The 12,071-nt window shown below is 50.6% G+C and overlaps 5 protein-coding genes across 7 annotated transcripts; 2 read left to right on the top strand and 3 right to left on the bottom strand.

Moving 5' to 3' along the window:
* Positions 1–2: 2 nt before the first annotated feature.
* On the bottom strand, positions 3–2,330 carry PV10_03094. Of its 2 annotated transcripts, XM_016367493.1 has the most exons (4): positions 2,150–2,330; positions 1,986–2,089; positions 1,096–1,909; positions 3–1,045 (listed from the first exon to the last, which is right to left on the bottom strand). In XM_016367493.1, exons 1-4 carry the CDS (start codon positions 2,253–2,255, stop codon positions 828–830), a joined length of 1,242 nt encoding a protein of 413 aa, XP_016227011.1. In that variant the 5' UTR covers positions 2,256–2,330; the 3' UTR covers positions 3–827. The 2 variants fall into 2 exon arrangements, with proteins under 2 accessions (XP_016227011.1, XP_016227012.1); XM_016367494.1 differs by having other exon boundaries at positions 3–1,909.
* A 1,405-nt stretch (positions 2,331–3,735) lies between these two features.
* On the top strand, positions 3,736–4,645 carry PV10_03093 (uncharacterized protein). Its single transcript, XM_016367492.1, has 4 exons — positions 3,736–3,763; positions 3,816–3,914; positions 3,970–4,088; positions 4,149–4,645. Exons 2-4 carry the CDS (start codon positions 3,824–3,826, stop codon positions 4,566–4,568), a joined length of 630 nt encoding a protein of 209 aa, XP_016227010.1. The 5' UTR covers positions 3,736–3,763; positions 3,816–3,823; the 3' UTR covers positions 4,569–4,645.
* PV10_03092 lies at positions 4,632–7,361 on the bottom strand. Of its 2 annotated transcripts, XM_016367491.1 has the most exons (4): positions 7,263–7,361; positions 5,082–7,083; positions 4,839–5,034; positions 4,632–4,784 (listed from the first exon to the last, which is right to left on the bottom strand). In XM_016367491.1, the coding sequence occupies exons 2-4, from the start codon at positions 7,011–7,013 to the stop codon at positions 4,678–4,680; spliced, it is 2,235 nt and encodes a 744-aa protein (XP_016227009.1). In that variant the 5' UTR covers positions 7,014–7,083; positions 7,263–7,361; the 3' UTR covers positions 4,632–4,677. The 2 variants fall into 2 exon arrangements, with proteins under 2 accessions (XP_016227009.1, XP_016227008.1); XM_016367490.1 differs by having other exon boundaries at positions 5,082–7,361.
* Positions 7,362–8,244: 883 nt separating this feature from the next.
* On the top strand, positions 8,245–9,934 carry PV10_03091 (uncharacterized protein). Its single transcript, XM_016367489.1, has one exon. It carries the CDS (start codon positions 8,784–8,786, stop codon positions 9,771–9,773), a length of 990 nt encoding a protein of 329 aa, XP_016227007.1. The 5' UTR covers positions 8,245–8,783; the 3' UTR covers positions 9,774–9,934.
* Positions 9,935–9,954: 20 nt separating this feature from the next.
* PV10_03090 (uncharacterized protein) lies at positions 9,955–11,645 on the bottom strand. The gene is made up of 3 exons (XM_016367488.1): positions 11,215–11,645; positions 11,083–11,142; positions 9,955–11,029 (listed from the first exon to the last, which is right to left on the bottom strand). The coding sequence occupies exons 1-3, from the start codon at positions 11,508–11,510 to the stop codon at positions 10,306–10,308; spliced, it is 1,080 nt and encodes a 359-aa protein (XP_016227006.1). The 5' UTR covers positions 11,511–11,645; the 3' UTR covers positions 9,955–10,305.
* Between the last annotated feature and the right edge of the window lie 426 nt (positions 11,646–12,071).

The following is a 12,071-nucleotide window of genomic DNA, read 5'->3' as shown; positions in this document are numbered from 1 at the left end:
GGGCAAGGGGGCCGGAGCCAGCCCAGCTCAAGCATCATTGGTTGGCACTATAGCGAAACTAGGCACCACGTAGGCTCCCCTAAAACCCCCTCGATCCCAAGGCTGAGTACCCTTTCGGCTTCTTGGCCTACGCCCGCTGCTGCTGCTGCTGCTGCGTATAAACATGGCGTTACTTCCGGGGGCACCCTATCGCCACCACAGTCAACCACTTACTTAGAGATATGAATCACAGTGGATGACATATCACCACATACACTACAAATCACGTTCCCTCAATCTCATACTACAGATGGTTGCCTGTTTATGAGACTCATACTGTGTTTTGTTCGCTTTCATCACCTGGTCTCTTATGTGGCCATTCTGACGTGGCAAATTCTAGGGGTAGCCCGCCTCGCCTTGTTGCTCAAGTCCGAGGCACCTTCAGCCCCCCCTTTTCCCTTTCAATCCCAAGAAACGCAACGTGCAATCTACACTAAACACAACACTTGTTTCTTCTCGCTGGGGCATAAAGTTCTCGGTGTGCATTGATGTTTAATCTGTTCATCTACACACAGCGACTTCCCTCATTTCCCAGTGAGGGCCTGCGAGGGGTGAATTCCTAGGTTTGGTGACCACCAATGGCTCATCCTGAGATTGAACTTCTCTTTGTCTGACCATCAGTAGTGTCAACCAATCCAACGGTTCTCGCCAGCTTTAGCCTAACCAGACCTTTTCATACCCAAGGTCTGCCTGTCACACCCGGACAAGTCTTCACAGTCAGTGAAAGACGAGAGGCTGCCTTAATGGCAAATGAGAGAACAAGGTGAGCATGTCGACTTGAGACTGCCCTATTCATCGTCGCTATCATCATCGTCATCATCTTCAGTCTTCTTTGCGGGCTTCTTCTTCTTTTTCTTGTTCTTGCTCTTGGCACCGGTTGACTTTGAGAGTGGCTGTTCCAAGATCTTCAGGATCTCTTCGTCCTCAATCTTCTTGTCAGACTTGACGCTCTCCAGGTCCAGCGCCGGTGGGGCTGCTAGACGAGTAATTCCATTCTTGGTGACGGCTAGAATGGAGTTAGTTGGAGAGCTTAAGTAAAGACTGATGACGACATACCAATTGTGGTGAACAACCGTGACACAGGTGAGCCATCAGCTTCAGCGGCAGGCTTGTATTCTCGAAGGACGCCGGCTCTAATTGATTCAACGACACCAACCTTTGCAGCCCTTTCGTCTTCCAATTGTCGAATGCTGAAAGGGAATGTGCCAAATTTCTTGACAATCTCAGACAAGACTTGGCGCGACGATGGACGCTTTAAGCCATAAGTCGTAGCTGTTCGTCGAAGGAGAGTCGATCGTTTGTCGAGGTCCTTGACCTTGCCCGAACCCAGACTCAAACCTAGCTCTATACCCCAGAACTCGCCCACTTCCGGATTTCCTTCGCCTTTGGCACCGTCGACGGGAGAGAGGATGATCTTCTTCTTGCCCTCAATCTCGTTGCGTTCAAACTGCCACGATGTGGTATGCTGGACGACATTGACATCGTAGGCCTTGGCCACCTTTTCAATCAGGCTGGAGATCTTGCTATGGCTGGGGGCTTTGACCGCAGCAGCCTTCTTCTTTTCCTCCTCGGTTCCAGAGGCCAATAGGCCAGGTGGTAGCAGCAGTCTCAACAGGAGTTCGTTGGCATAGTGTGTAGCAACAAGAAGGTCAGCTTCACGGCCCGTGATATCCGCCTTTTGTCCCTTTTCTTTGGGTACGACCACGGTGCTTCCAATGATTGAGCCGAATCCATCGATCTGTGCGCCCAACTGGACCTTCACAACCTCCCCAGCTTTGATGGTGGTGCTTGAATCTTCCGCGTCCGAGGTGAGAGGAGTGAAAGGAGTCACATGGGAGGATGGAGAGATGGTTACTGGAGAGCCAGATCCCTGGAGAGGTTGTTGATGTCAGCCTAAAATCAAATATCGACCAGCCAAACGAGCGGAGAAGGAGCAGAGACGGTACCTTTTGGATCTTTTTTCCTTTGTAGACCTTTGCGATCTCCTCCTCCAAGAGCTTGTCGCCTCTTTCGCATAGAGAAATGATGTTCTCGCCGTCAGCCAGCCATCCTGTCACAAAATGGTCAATTTCCACGGGTCTCGTGAGCGGGGGTCAGGAACAAGCGGTACCTGTCACTTCTGCGAGGACTTTCTCCGAAATAGTGGAGGCGGTCTTGAGTTTGGTGAGGTTGTCAGGGTTGTTGATGGTGCTATCTTCCACTGCTGTATCGGCCATGCTGTCGGTTGCCGTGGAGAAGGTGGTGGTGGTGCAGGGAAGAAACAAGGCAACTTGAAATCGAATATTTGGCGGGGTGCACAAATGTCTGAGGCTTTAATGTGGGATTAACCTGTGACCGTCTGTGGTACTTGCAGTTGATCCACGCCGAAAGTGTGACGTGCGTTCCCCGCTGTAGTTGGTTGTTCGGCGCGGAAAAACCATAATCCAAGAGCGTATCCACTGAGGCTGGACGAGGGGGGTCCCGTCCTCTCGAAAAGGTAACGCTGGTTCAGGCTGATGCAACAAGGGAGCGAGCTCCGAGCAACGAACGAGTTATATTTATCTAATGGGAGGTCGCCAAAGCGGTGGATTGCAAGGATAGACATTAATGTCGGACTTTTAATTTTAGAGACATAAAATCCTAAGAAATAGAGAGGAATACAGGTGAATGCATATATGCCAGGTAAGGTCTGGAGTAGCAATGAACTAGCCCTATTATCTATCTCAACGCCTTGTGGCCTCCTTCTGACACCCTTAGCTACCCCATCGGTGGTATCGAGGGCAAAGAAACACGTCAGTCGACGTATGGGCATCCAGGAGATCATGGTGTCACGAAGAATTTGGACGATATTAATACAATGAAGTGCTCTTTAGGCTTTGTTCCTCTAGGCATAACTAACTCTACACAATTTTTGAATGGTTGAGTCAAAAGCGGACATGACTGGTCGCGGACATGACTAGCTTTGAAAAGCGATGGACTATATGCGTCTTAATATCATCTACGGAGTAGCTCTTGACAGTCTAGTTTCTCCATCTAAAGGTTAGCATCTTTCGACTGATTGATGGACATTTTGGAGTAAGATACGAGTGTTTGAGACACTCCGGGACGTCCGCTTGATCGCCCAAATATGGTGAAATATATAATTAGGAGTGACCGCTCTGTAGTTGAACCATAGCACCAAGTCATTCGTACCTTCAGTTATTCACTCAGTCCCTCATCGAGGGAACAGTGGCGATGATGGGATCCAGTGCACTTGCAACATCCCAGCGCTTCACAGGCTTGTCCAAAAATGCATATCGACTTCTCCAGCCAGCAAGCAGTTGGCATAAATATGCTTGGGTCGCCCAATCAGAGAGGTCGGTAACCCTACATATACGTACTTCTACAAAGCTAGCTGCTGATACAAGAATAGTGATGGACGACTCGCTCTTTTCAAATCACCTCTCCGACCTGAACTTGATGCCCAAGCTTTCGCTACGCGGCAACTGAACAACGAGATGACTCTACTATCCGGCCCGTTAAAAGACGCAGAAGGCGTGCGACAAATGATCGACACGGTCTGCCTTCAAAATGATTCCACTATTGACGATGCTCGAGCAGGTGTCTTCGAGTACCTAGATAATGACCTGTTCCACTTCCACTATACAGAGAAAAGGAGTTTTTAGTTTGCATGAGATCAAAACATGCGCCAGGCAGCTTCTCACGGGATTATCCCACATTCACAAGAACGATATTGTTCACACCGGTCTGCGTTTCACTTTACAGCATTTGAGAAGAATACAGACTGATGAATACAGATCTCAAAATGGAAAACGTGGCATTTTCTGCCGTGAGAAAGAAACGCCTCGGGAGAACCTCATCCGATTTATTAGTCAAGATCATCGACTTTGGTGTTGGTCAGTATTCATGAGATTTCCCTTGCCCTATGTATCCCAATTCTGACCTTCTCAGCCGATTCTACCCCAGAGGACCGACATAGGACTATTACCGCTCCTTACTATCGAAGTCCAGAATCTTGGCTAGACCTTAGCTGGGGTCCATCTACCGACATATGGTCGTTTGGGGCTATTGTGAGTGAGGGCTAAGATGTCGCTGGGATCAAACCTACTGACTAATGTTTTCTTTGGAAGATCGGCTCCCTCCTCATGGAGCCAGGAGCTTCGTTGCTTAAGCTCGTTGGTAACCCCGGAGGGTTTGACCGACTATATCGGGACCTGGCACCACTTCGAGCTGCGTTACTTGAGCTCGTTGAGAACTCCGGACAGGTTGACCAAATATGTCGGGACTTGGAATCACTTCGAGCTCTATGTACGTTCGTCCCATTCCCTCCGACCCTCTTGAGTCGACTGTCACCAGAAGTACAGGAGATGATTAGCCGTCTCGAGCCGACAGTCGCGGTCAACGGGAAGCCAATGACTCTAAGCTATCTTGGCGAAGTTTCTTGTGCTGACGAAGGTGGTTGGGACTTTGTAACGGCTGCTATGGACCCTGACCCAGAGGAGCGGCCGACGGCCACGCAGCTTCTCCAGCACCCTTGGCTTAGGATATAGTATTACGTGTAAATCGGGAGCTTGGGAATGTACAATACATAGATATGCGTTAATGAGTGAAATGTGGAACTGACAGGGTTTGAACATATTGTTTTGCGTTATATAGATATTATACAGCTGCTTTAGCCACCCTCGCGTCCACCGCAATTCTATGGTTGCGGTTCTTCAAATGGGCTTCAAAGCTTTCGGCCGTGGTACCTGGACCAGTCATGTACACTAATGACATATGTGTTAGAGAGAGAATCGTATTAGAAGGGATGAGAAACTTACCTCGCCCGGGACAGTCAAGGCATCGAATGCGAGGCACATATTTATGAGGAAGAGCCTTGGAGGCTTCATTCGAAGGAACCAGCTTTTGCGTCTTTGGGTCCATTGCTGTATGCTTCATGAGACCTTCAAATCGATCATCAGGATATAATTTTCGGAGCCGGGCCAGGTCATTGGTAAGCCAGTCTGGAGGTGGAGGCTGCGATGTATTAGTATCTCATTACCCTCATGTGAGGAGCCACTTACGGCAGGACGTGAAGAACTGGGCCCGTGAGAAGTTGCATCCACCGCACCGGGGATGTCTGCGGGAGGGGGAACTGGTGAAGGCGGCGGTGGCATCGCGGCAAGATTCAACGGTGCAGCGGATGTCGATCTTGAATGATGACTTGGTCGTGGGCTGCCTTGACTTGATAGGTTTGAGACGACGCCAGCGCGTTCCTTGAGTCTCTGGGCTCTGACAAATTCCCGCAGCTTGGACTTTCCAACTTTTAATTTGACAATAAGCTTCTCCGGGGCCGATTCATCATCGCTTTCCTCTTTGTAATCCTTCTTTCTCGCCGAGCTCCTTGACTCGTGGTGGGACGGGGTGACTGACTCTGGTGTGGCAGAGCGCACAGAAGCAAAGCCACTGAGATTGGAGCGAATCCCAGCCGTGGCGGATAAAGCTGCGTTTCTAAGACCACGTGTCCGTGCAGTTCCTTGTTGCAACAGATGGGCCGGGATTGCAGGGGAGTCTGGCCCGGAATCTTCGCTCTCGGACTCGTCAGAATCCTCAAAGCCATCACGTTGATTAGCCGCACGACCCGATCTTCGAGCTGCCTTGGCCATCCGAAAGATGCGACTTTCTTCCAGGCTCAAGGCACCGCCGGGAATCACCGAAGACACCACAAGGGAGCGGATGGTTCTCTGTCGATCTTTCAGATCCGGCAGAGCGGGGCCACCACGACGGTTGGTCGACCGCTTTTGTCTCCTCTGTTCGCGCGATATGGACAGCTCAGTGCGTTCCAAGTCAGCTTCATTGAGTTCGTACAGATACGGGGAGTAATCCTTTGCAGACTGATAAGGTCTGAAAGTACTAAGGAGCGGTGATGGGAGGAAATTCTCTCGTAGATCAGGATCGTCTATTGGCCGGCCGTCGAATGGATGGCCCGTGATGTGAAGAGACTTGGAGAAGAGCTGACATTGCTCGCGAATTGAGTGTGCAATTGCCGTCGTGAACTCTCCTGCCAAAGACAAGTCATTGGTCATCTGACAAGCAAATTGCTCGGGTGAGTTGTGTGGATTGTTTATCTCCCATTCAAACTGGTCGATCAATGTGTTTTGACCAATTGTGATATTCAGCTTGACAAGGATGCGCATCTCGTCGTTTTTATAAGCATAATAGGGCATGGTAGGCTCGGTGGTGACTTCATCAGAGTAAATCTGGGGGCAGTAGTCACAAATCTGTTCTCGTATGCTCGCAGCGACAGCTTGAACCAGCGGGCGACACTGCTGCAGGTCAAGGCCAAAATCTTCCACTAGCTTTTCGGCAAAGTAGTCCACGCTGGTGGTTCGGTCGTGGAGATTCCAAGTAAAGGTATCGCGTAGTTTGACCTTGCCCCAATCAATGTCGAGTCTGATGGGGATCAAATCCTCTGGTTGTTGGGCCTGGATGAACTGCTCATGACGAGAAACGCGCGGTGGGAGGGTCTTCCGCTTGCCTGGACGTCTATTTCTTGGATACACGATGGGGTCGCGAAGATTTTTCTCGTCGGTTCTAGTGTTTCCGAAACCTTCGTAGCCGACGCCAAATACGGAGGCCGGATCCTGTTCTCTTCTCTGACGGAGATTTTGGTAAAAAACTAGTTCCTGTTTCTTTTCCAGCAGGAGACCAGGGTGATTCCTCTGCTCCGCCAGAAGAGCCTTGTAATGGTTTTCGCGTTGAACATAATGATCGGCGGCAATACGGTCGACGGGAGTCTCGCGCTTTCGTTTCCGATTGTTGTTAGGACTCTCTCCGCGATGGTTTGGGGAGGAGGACTGATCAGCCTTGGGAAGGTCGATGCCAGAAGCCGCGAGAACCTCTTTGGCCCTTTCTTTGCCCTGGGCAATGGTGTCTACAGTGGAGGAGGTTGGGGCAGCGGAGGAGGGCTCGACAGGAGCGGCGACAGCAGTCGCACCATCAGGAGAATGACTCATGGCAACGACATGTCAGTGAAAAAGGTGTCGGGGATACAGTGAGGGAGTCGGATGGCGACTAGACGCGTTTCTAATTGGAAAATTAGCCATGCGGGTAGAAAGTGGATGGGTAGTTGAATCATGGGGGAGAAGGAGAAGCTGGGGTTGGGCGACTGGGAGAGGGACCAGACAACTCAGTCATCAACACACAACCAATCCTCTCATTGGGGCATCAAAAACAACCATCCAGAGAAAGATTGAGATACATACCAGATCCGCCTCGGCTTGAGAGATACGCAAACGAACGCGAACGTGTCTAGGAGAGGGCTGAAGACTGCGGTGGTTCGCGTGTCATCGGACAAACTCTTGATCCAGTCAAATTAGCGTCGAAATTCTTGTCCGGGTTAATAAGAGAGTGGGAAAGGTGGATGTCAGACAGGGGATTTGAATCCCGTGATGCAGGCTACGGCGACTAGGTCGCTGGTCCTGGGTTGTGTGCCTGGACAGTGGTTCTTCCCAAGCCGTCTGTTTCTTGATTTAGCTACAATTTCTGGTGTGCAGATTGATTGAGCAGATAGGTGCCATGCTTTGCCTGGTTGATTGAACTAATCTCTCTCATTCTTAGTTGCTGGTGAAAGACTTGGGTGGCTGGTTGGGCTCTGAGAGGAGGAAATTACGTGTCAGACAGGTGAATTCCTGGCACCCGCCGGCTCCCATCTTCCGATCACATCGTGGCCAGTGTGACTGCTGACCAGTGACCAGTCGGTGGGAGCCACAATGGGACTCAGTTTCACGATAATCGAATCGAGGGGCGGGTACTAATTACAAAATGGTCTTACAATGACGATCCAAGCGTCTGGACTTGCACATGTATACGAGGTTGTGGCCACAGGCACACACGTGGAGCGATATTCTGATGGCCTCACCTTAGGAGTAGGGGCAGGGGTAGGAGTAACAGTATATGATGTAATTCACCAGTGATGAACCTCTCCTTGCAGTCTTTTTGTTGGGACAAATCTTGTTGATTGTGTCAAGTATAGATATCTTTTCCAACAGCGTCCAGACAGAACCAAGGACGAACAAAAGAGAGGAGGTAAGGTGGTTGAAGAAGCAAGAAGTGGAAGGTTCGAAGGCGACCAACGGAGCTGGATTATGATTGGCCCTTGAGCTGAGCTGAGCTGAGCCGTTCCCAGGACCAGCAGGGTTTATGAGATCCCCAAGATGACATGCCGTAACCCAAGCAGAAGAAAGACTGTTCTACTTCCTGTGAACTGGGTGACAGATTAGAGAATCAACAGTGCTTGTGCACAGCGACGCCCTTCTACAGCTCGTGCTCGGTTCTCCTATATCATTGGACATCCCTCTCGACCGACATTTCTACGACGACCAGCGACCATCAACCAGCAGCGACGACTTGCAGTTTTTGGTACTGCAGGTTGCGTTGTTTCAACAGGAATGAGCGAACGAGGAGGCAGCTGCAGATGCGTCGTTTCACGAGTCACGGTTGACAATTCCACTCTGGACTCTTTGACTCTCAATCGATCCTTGATTCCTTTCATTGATCAACGTTGATTGTCAAGTCGGTCATGATTATGCCTCTACCCATATTGACTTAAATTCATCCTTTTTTGACTTATTTATCAGCCAACTTTTGGACATCTTTCCTTGACATCATTGCTACCGTTCTCTTGTTTCCTCCCTCCTCCTAAGTCAGACTTCCCCGTCGCCTACGTCATTCGCTAGACTGCTTTGAACCCCATCCCTCCTGGAGTCCTTGGACCTCGTTTCAACATGGGTGATGCTTCTTCTCTGCCCCCCAGTCCCTTGGCTGAGGACTTGAGATCGTCAAAGTCCTCCTCCTCAATACTCCCCCTACGAATAATCACACACAACATCCGCTATGCCGCAAACCCTCCAGAAGAATCGGAGCTTCGTTGGCCTGAAAGATTCCCTACCTTGTCAGCACATTTCAAGTATCACATTCGCCATGACTTCTCCCCTCCATCCACGCTCGTTGGCATGCAAGAGGTTCTCCAAAAGCAACTCGGAGACCTTTTGAGGTGTACGTTCAACTCGTCTGCCGACCCCAAACAGAACGACTGGGACTATATTGGGGTTGCTCGAGATGATGGAAAACAAGCTGGCGAGTACTCTCCCATCTTCTATCGGCGATCTGCATGGAAGGTCTTGCACTTTGAAACGGTCTGGCTGAACGAGACGGGCGAGGTTGGAAAAAGGGGATGGGATGCTGCCAGCATCCGGATCTTGACTGTTGGAGTGCTGGAATCCACTTTGCCGTGCTCCCGAGGCAAGACCATTCTTGCTTTGAACACGCATCTCGATGACTCGGGCAAAGTGGCACGTCGAGAAGGTGCGAAGATCATCCGTCGAGTGGCGGCGGCGAAGCAACATGATTTCCCTGCCGTCAGCTTCACCTATCTGTCTGGAGATCTCAATTCTCCTCCTGAAGACGATGCGTATAAGTTGCTCAACGCCAAACAGTCGGGATTTTTGGATGTGCGGCGACTCGTTTTAGACGATGAAGTGTATGGTGACGAACGTACGTTTACCGGGTTCCCGGAGGATCCGAGCGCACAAGGGAAATGGAGGATCGACTTTGTTCACTTGGGATACAAGGACCAAGGCGACGATGATGCCACGGAAAAGGAAATGCACAGAGTCAAAAATCTTGTTCGTGGATATGCAGTGCTGCCCAACCGGTTCGACAACCGTATTTGGATGACAGATCATCGTGCTGTCGTGGTTGATCTCGTCATCTGAGCGACACTGACAGTTGAAGCCACTTGTGCCAACATTGTGGTGGTATGGAGCACGAGGTCTTGAAGGAGGAGGGATGGGCGTATGTGGTTGTGATGTAGACATCTGACTAAGTAGCCTTCCTTTTGATTCAATTACACAGAGAATTGAATTTTAGAAGCAAAATGGGTTTGTTAACCATCGGGCTCGTTAAACATAGGCATCTACTTCCACGCAGATCAATCTCGACCTTGTTGATCGCTCTGACGACGGCAAGACGAAATTGGGGGACGGGTAGGAATAGCAAGATGACGTGTCTATATCTTGAAAGATGTCTATATCGGGTGAAGAAAAGATCTATGATTGAAGTGCCAGACGTGACACAACATGGCCTCTTCAAGTCAAAAGACCGGATAGCCAGACAAGCAGAATGAGCAAACCAACGACAGAAAGAGAGAGGGGTTTCCAGATTACGAGACTTTTCGTTTTTTCCGAGGTGACAATGGAAAGACGTAGAGGTGGACGTGGACATCGTCGTGGACATGGTCAGTCCGTTCTATTTCCCCTGTCCAAACAACGATCCCAAACCGTCACTCGCAAGCGACGGCTTGTCACGTTGCCTAATGACCACTTTCTTGCCCCAAAAGTCATGATCATAAGTCGTAGGCATACTTGCAGCGCCGTCCGGACTGGTCCCTGCCAACGGTAGAGGCGGAGCAACGTGTGGGGTCACCAGATCAATTCCCTTGTGAGCACCCGCACTCGCGGAATAATACATGGGGTTCTGACGTGGTTGGAGCGGACGCAGGTTGAAGTCGTACATGCTGTTGAAACTGGATGTGGTGGATGTGGTCATCGTGGTGGTTGGTGTGGTGCCGAGAGATGGAATTGGTGTTGTCATACTGCCGGTGATGGTCATGGTCATGCTACCGGTGCTGGTGGTGCTCATGGTGCTGGTGTTATCGCGATCGTGCAACTGTTTTACATATTCGTGATGATGATGGGTATGATTTGGTATAGACATGGTGGTGGTGGCACTGGCTCCCTCTCCGCCTTTGATGCTTTGACTGAACCGAGACAAGTAACGAAATGCTTCAGAATGTTGACGGTCGTGTAATTTGGGTTTCCATTCGGTCGGGTCTAGATCCGGTTTATGATCGTGCAAGTCGGCGGGTATCCGCGTGCAAGACAAGGGCGAGGATGGCATTGAATGCACTCGTGGAGGACTCAGGCACGCCAGGGACGCGGATAGAGGTTTGGCGGAGTCTTTGCGGCGACAGCTGGACATGAAAAAGATCAGTATTTGGTAGTCATGAGCACTGAGGGCACTTACGCCGCGCTGCAATATAGAATCGAGTTGGATGGCGTCATGATTTGTTTTTCGCACATGGCACTGTAGTAGAAGAAGATGGAAGTTAGAACAAGTTTGGTCAGTTGCAACGCTGTATGGAGATGTTTAACATACCAATATTGCAAGAAACTTGCTGCCATGGCCTTACTGTTGTCGTCTTTGCCTTTGCCCTTGTCCCTGTCGCCGTGTCGCGAGACAGACTCACTACTGACGACGGAACCAGCGGAGCCAGAAGCAAGACGAGGTGAGTCACCGCTATTACCGCTGAGTAGACTCTTGGTCTTGCGTTGAAGGAGGGGTCTTGGCCGAGACGACCTTTTTATGTTTGTGGGAGGTTTGGCAGCGGCCGGTCCGTCTAATGGGCTGGGTGCCTTTGTATGGGTGGTGGTGTAGGTGGTTGGCTCCCCCATTAGGAGCGGTGTGGTCAGGGGGGAGGGGAGGGAAAGAGGTATGTGGATGAGTCAATAATCGTTCATGGGACAAAGAGGCGTATAGTCAAGTGTGTGAGACGATTGATTGATTGATCGAATTGTTGTTTGGTCTGTCGGCTAGCCGCGGCCACACCGCCGCGTCGAGATGGAACAGCCTAGTTCGTTCAATGCAAAAAGACCAAAAGCTCGGATCGGGCTTTGTCGGGCTCGCCTATGTTGTCTGTTGTCTTGTCTTGTCTTGTCTTGGACGTGGCCTGTTGTGTTTGTCTGGTATGAACCCCGGACGCGTGTCGTTTAGGTTGGATCGCGTTCCTTGGAAATGTATGTCGGCAGGGAGGTAATCAAAGTTACTAACACCGCCTGGGGTTTGGAAAGATGGCACTGCGCCACTGATTGTGCGGAGTAGGTGGGAGGGATAGAGGATCGATGGAGGGGAGGGATTCAGGTCAGGTTCGACAGATGGAGGGGCACAGCAAGCCGCCAGGTGCTTGCAGCCTTGGGGCCAGGCAGTTGACGCCCGTACAAGCTACGACTGACTGC

The sequence above is a fragment of the Exophiala mesophila genome, assembly GCF_000836275.1.
Source record: "Exophiala mesophila strain CBS 40295 unplaced genomic scaffold supercont1.2, whole genome shotgun sequence".
Classification (NCBI taxonomy): Eukaryota; Fungi; Ascomycota; class Eurotiomycetes; order Chaetothyriales; family Herpotrichiellaceae; genus Exophiala; species Exophiala mesophila.
This window is presented reverse-complemented; position numbering and strand designations above follow the sequence as displayed.

What these genes read in the sequence shown, in the direction of transcription:
- PV10_03094 (XM_016367493.1), bottom strand. Translation starts at nt 2,255, where the DNA reads ATGGCCGATACAGCAGTGGAAGATAGCACCATCAACAACCCTGACAAC. An exon ending in AGTCCTCGCAGAAGTGACAG is followed by an intron (nt 2,090 to 2,149) that starts GTACCGCTTGTT and finishes ATTTTGTGACAG; the next exon opens with GATGGCTGGCTGACGGCGAG. An exon ending in AAGGAAAAAAGATCCAAAAG is followed by an intron (nt 1,910 to 1,985) that starts GTACCGTCTCTG and finishes CAACCTCTCCAG; the next exon opens with GGATCTGGCTCTCCAGTAAC.
- PV10_03093 (XM_016367492.1), top strand. Translation starts at nt 3,824, where the DNA reads ATGGAAAACGTGGCATTTTCTGCCGTGAGAAAGAAACGCCTCGGGAGA. An exon ending in GATCATCGACTTTGGTGTTG is followed by an intron (nt 3,915 to 3,969) that starts GTCAGTATTCAT and finishes TGACCTTCTCAG; the next exon opens with CCGATTCTACCCCAGAGGAC. An exon ending in TATGGTCGTTTGGGGCTATT is followed by an intron (nt 4,089 to 4,148) that starts GTGAGTGAGGGC and finishes TTTCTTTGGAAG; the next exon opens with ATCGGCTCCCTCCTCATGGA.
- PV10_03092 (XM_016367490.1), bottom strand. Translation starts at nt 7,013, where the DNA reads ATGAGTCATTCTCCTGATGGTGCGACTGCTGTCGCCGCTCCTGTCGAG. An exon ending in CCAGTTCTTCACGTCCTGCC is followed by an intron (nt 5,035 to 5,081) that starts GTAAGTGGCTCC and finishes AATACATCGCAG; the next exon opens with CCTCCACCTCCAGACTGGCT. An exon ending in CCTTGACTGTCCCGGGCGAG is followed by an intron (nt 4,785 to 4,838) that starts GTAAGTTTCTCA and finishes ATATGTCATTAG; the next exon opens with TGTACATGACTGGTCCAGGT.
- PV10_03091 (XM_016367489.1), top strand. Translation starts at nt 8,784, where the DNA reads ATGGGTGATGCTTCTTCTCTGCCCCCCAGTCCCTTGGCTGAGGACTTG.
- PV10_03090 (XM_016367488.1), bottom strand. Translation starts at nt 11,510, where the DNA reads ATGGGGGAGCCAACCACCTACACCACCACCCATACAAAGGCACCCAGC. An exon ending in GCAAGTTTCTTGCAATATTG is followed by an intron (nt 11,143 to 11,214) that starts GTATGTTAAACA and finishes CTTCTACTACAG; the next exon opens with TGCCATGTGCGAAAAACAAA. An exon ending in ATTCTATATTGCAGCGCGGC is followed by an intron (nt 11,030 to 11,082) that starts GTAAGTGCCCTC and finishes TTTCATGTCCAG; the next exon opens with CTGTCGCCGCAAAGACTCCG.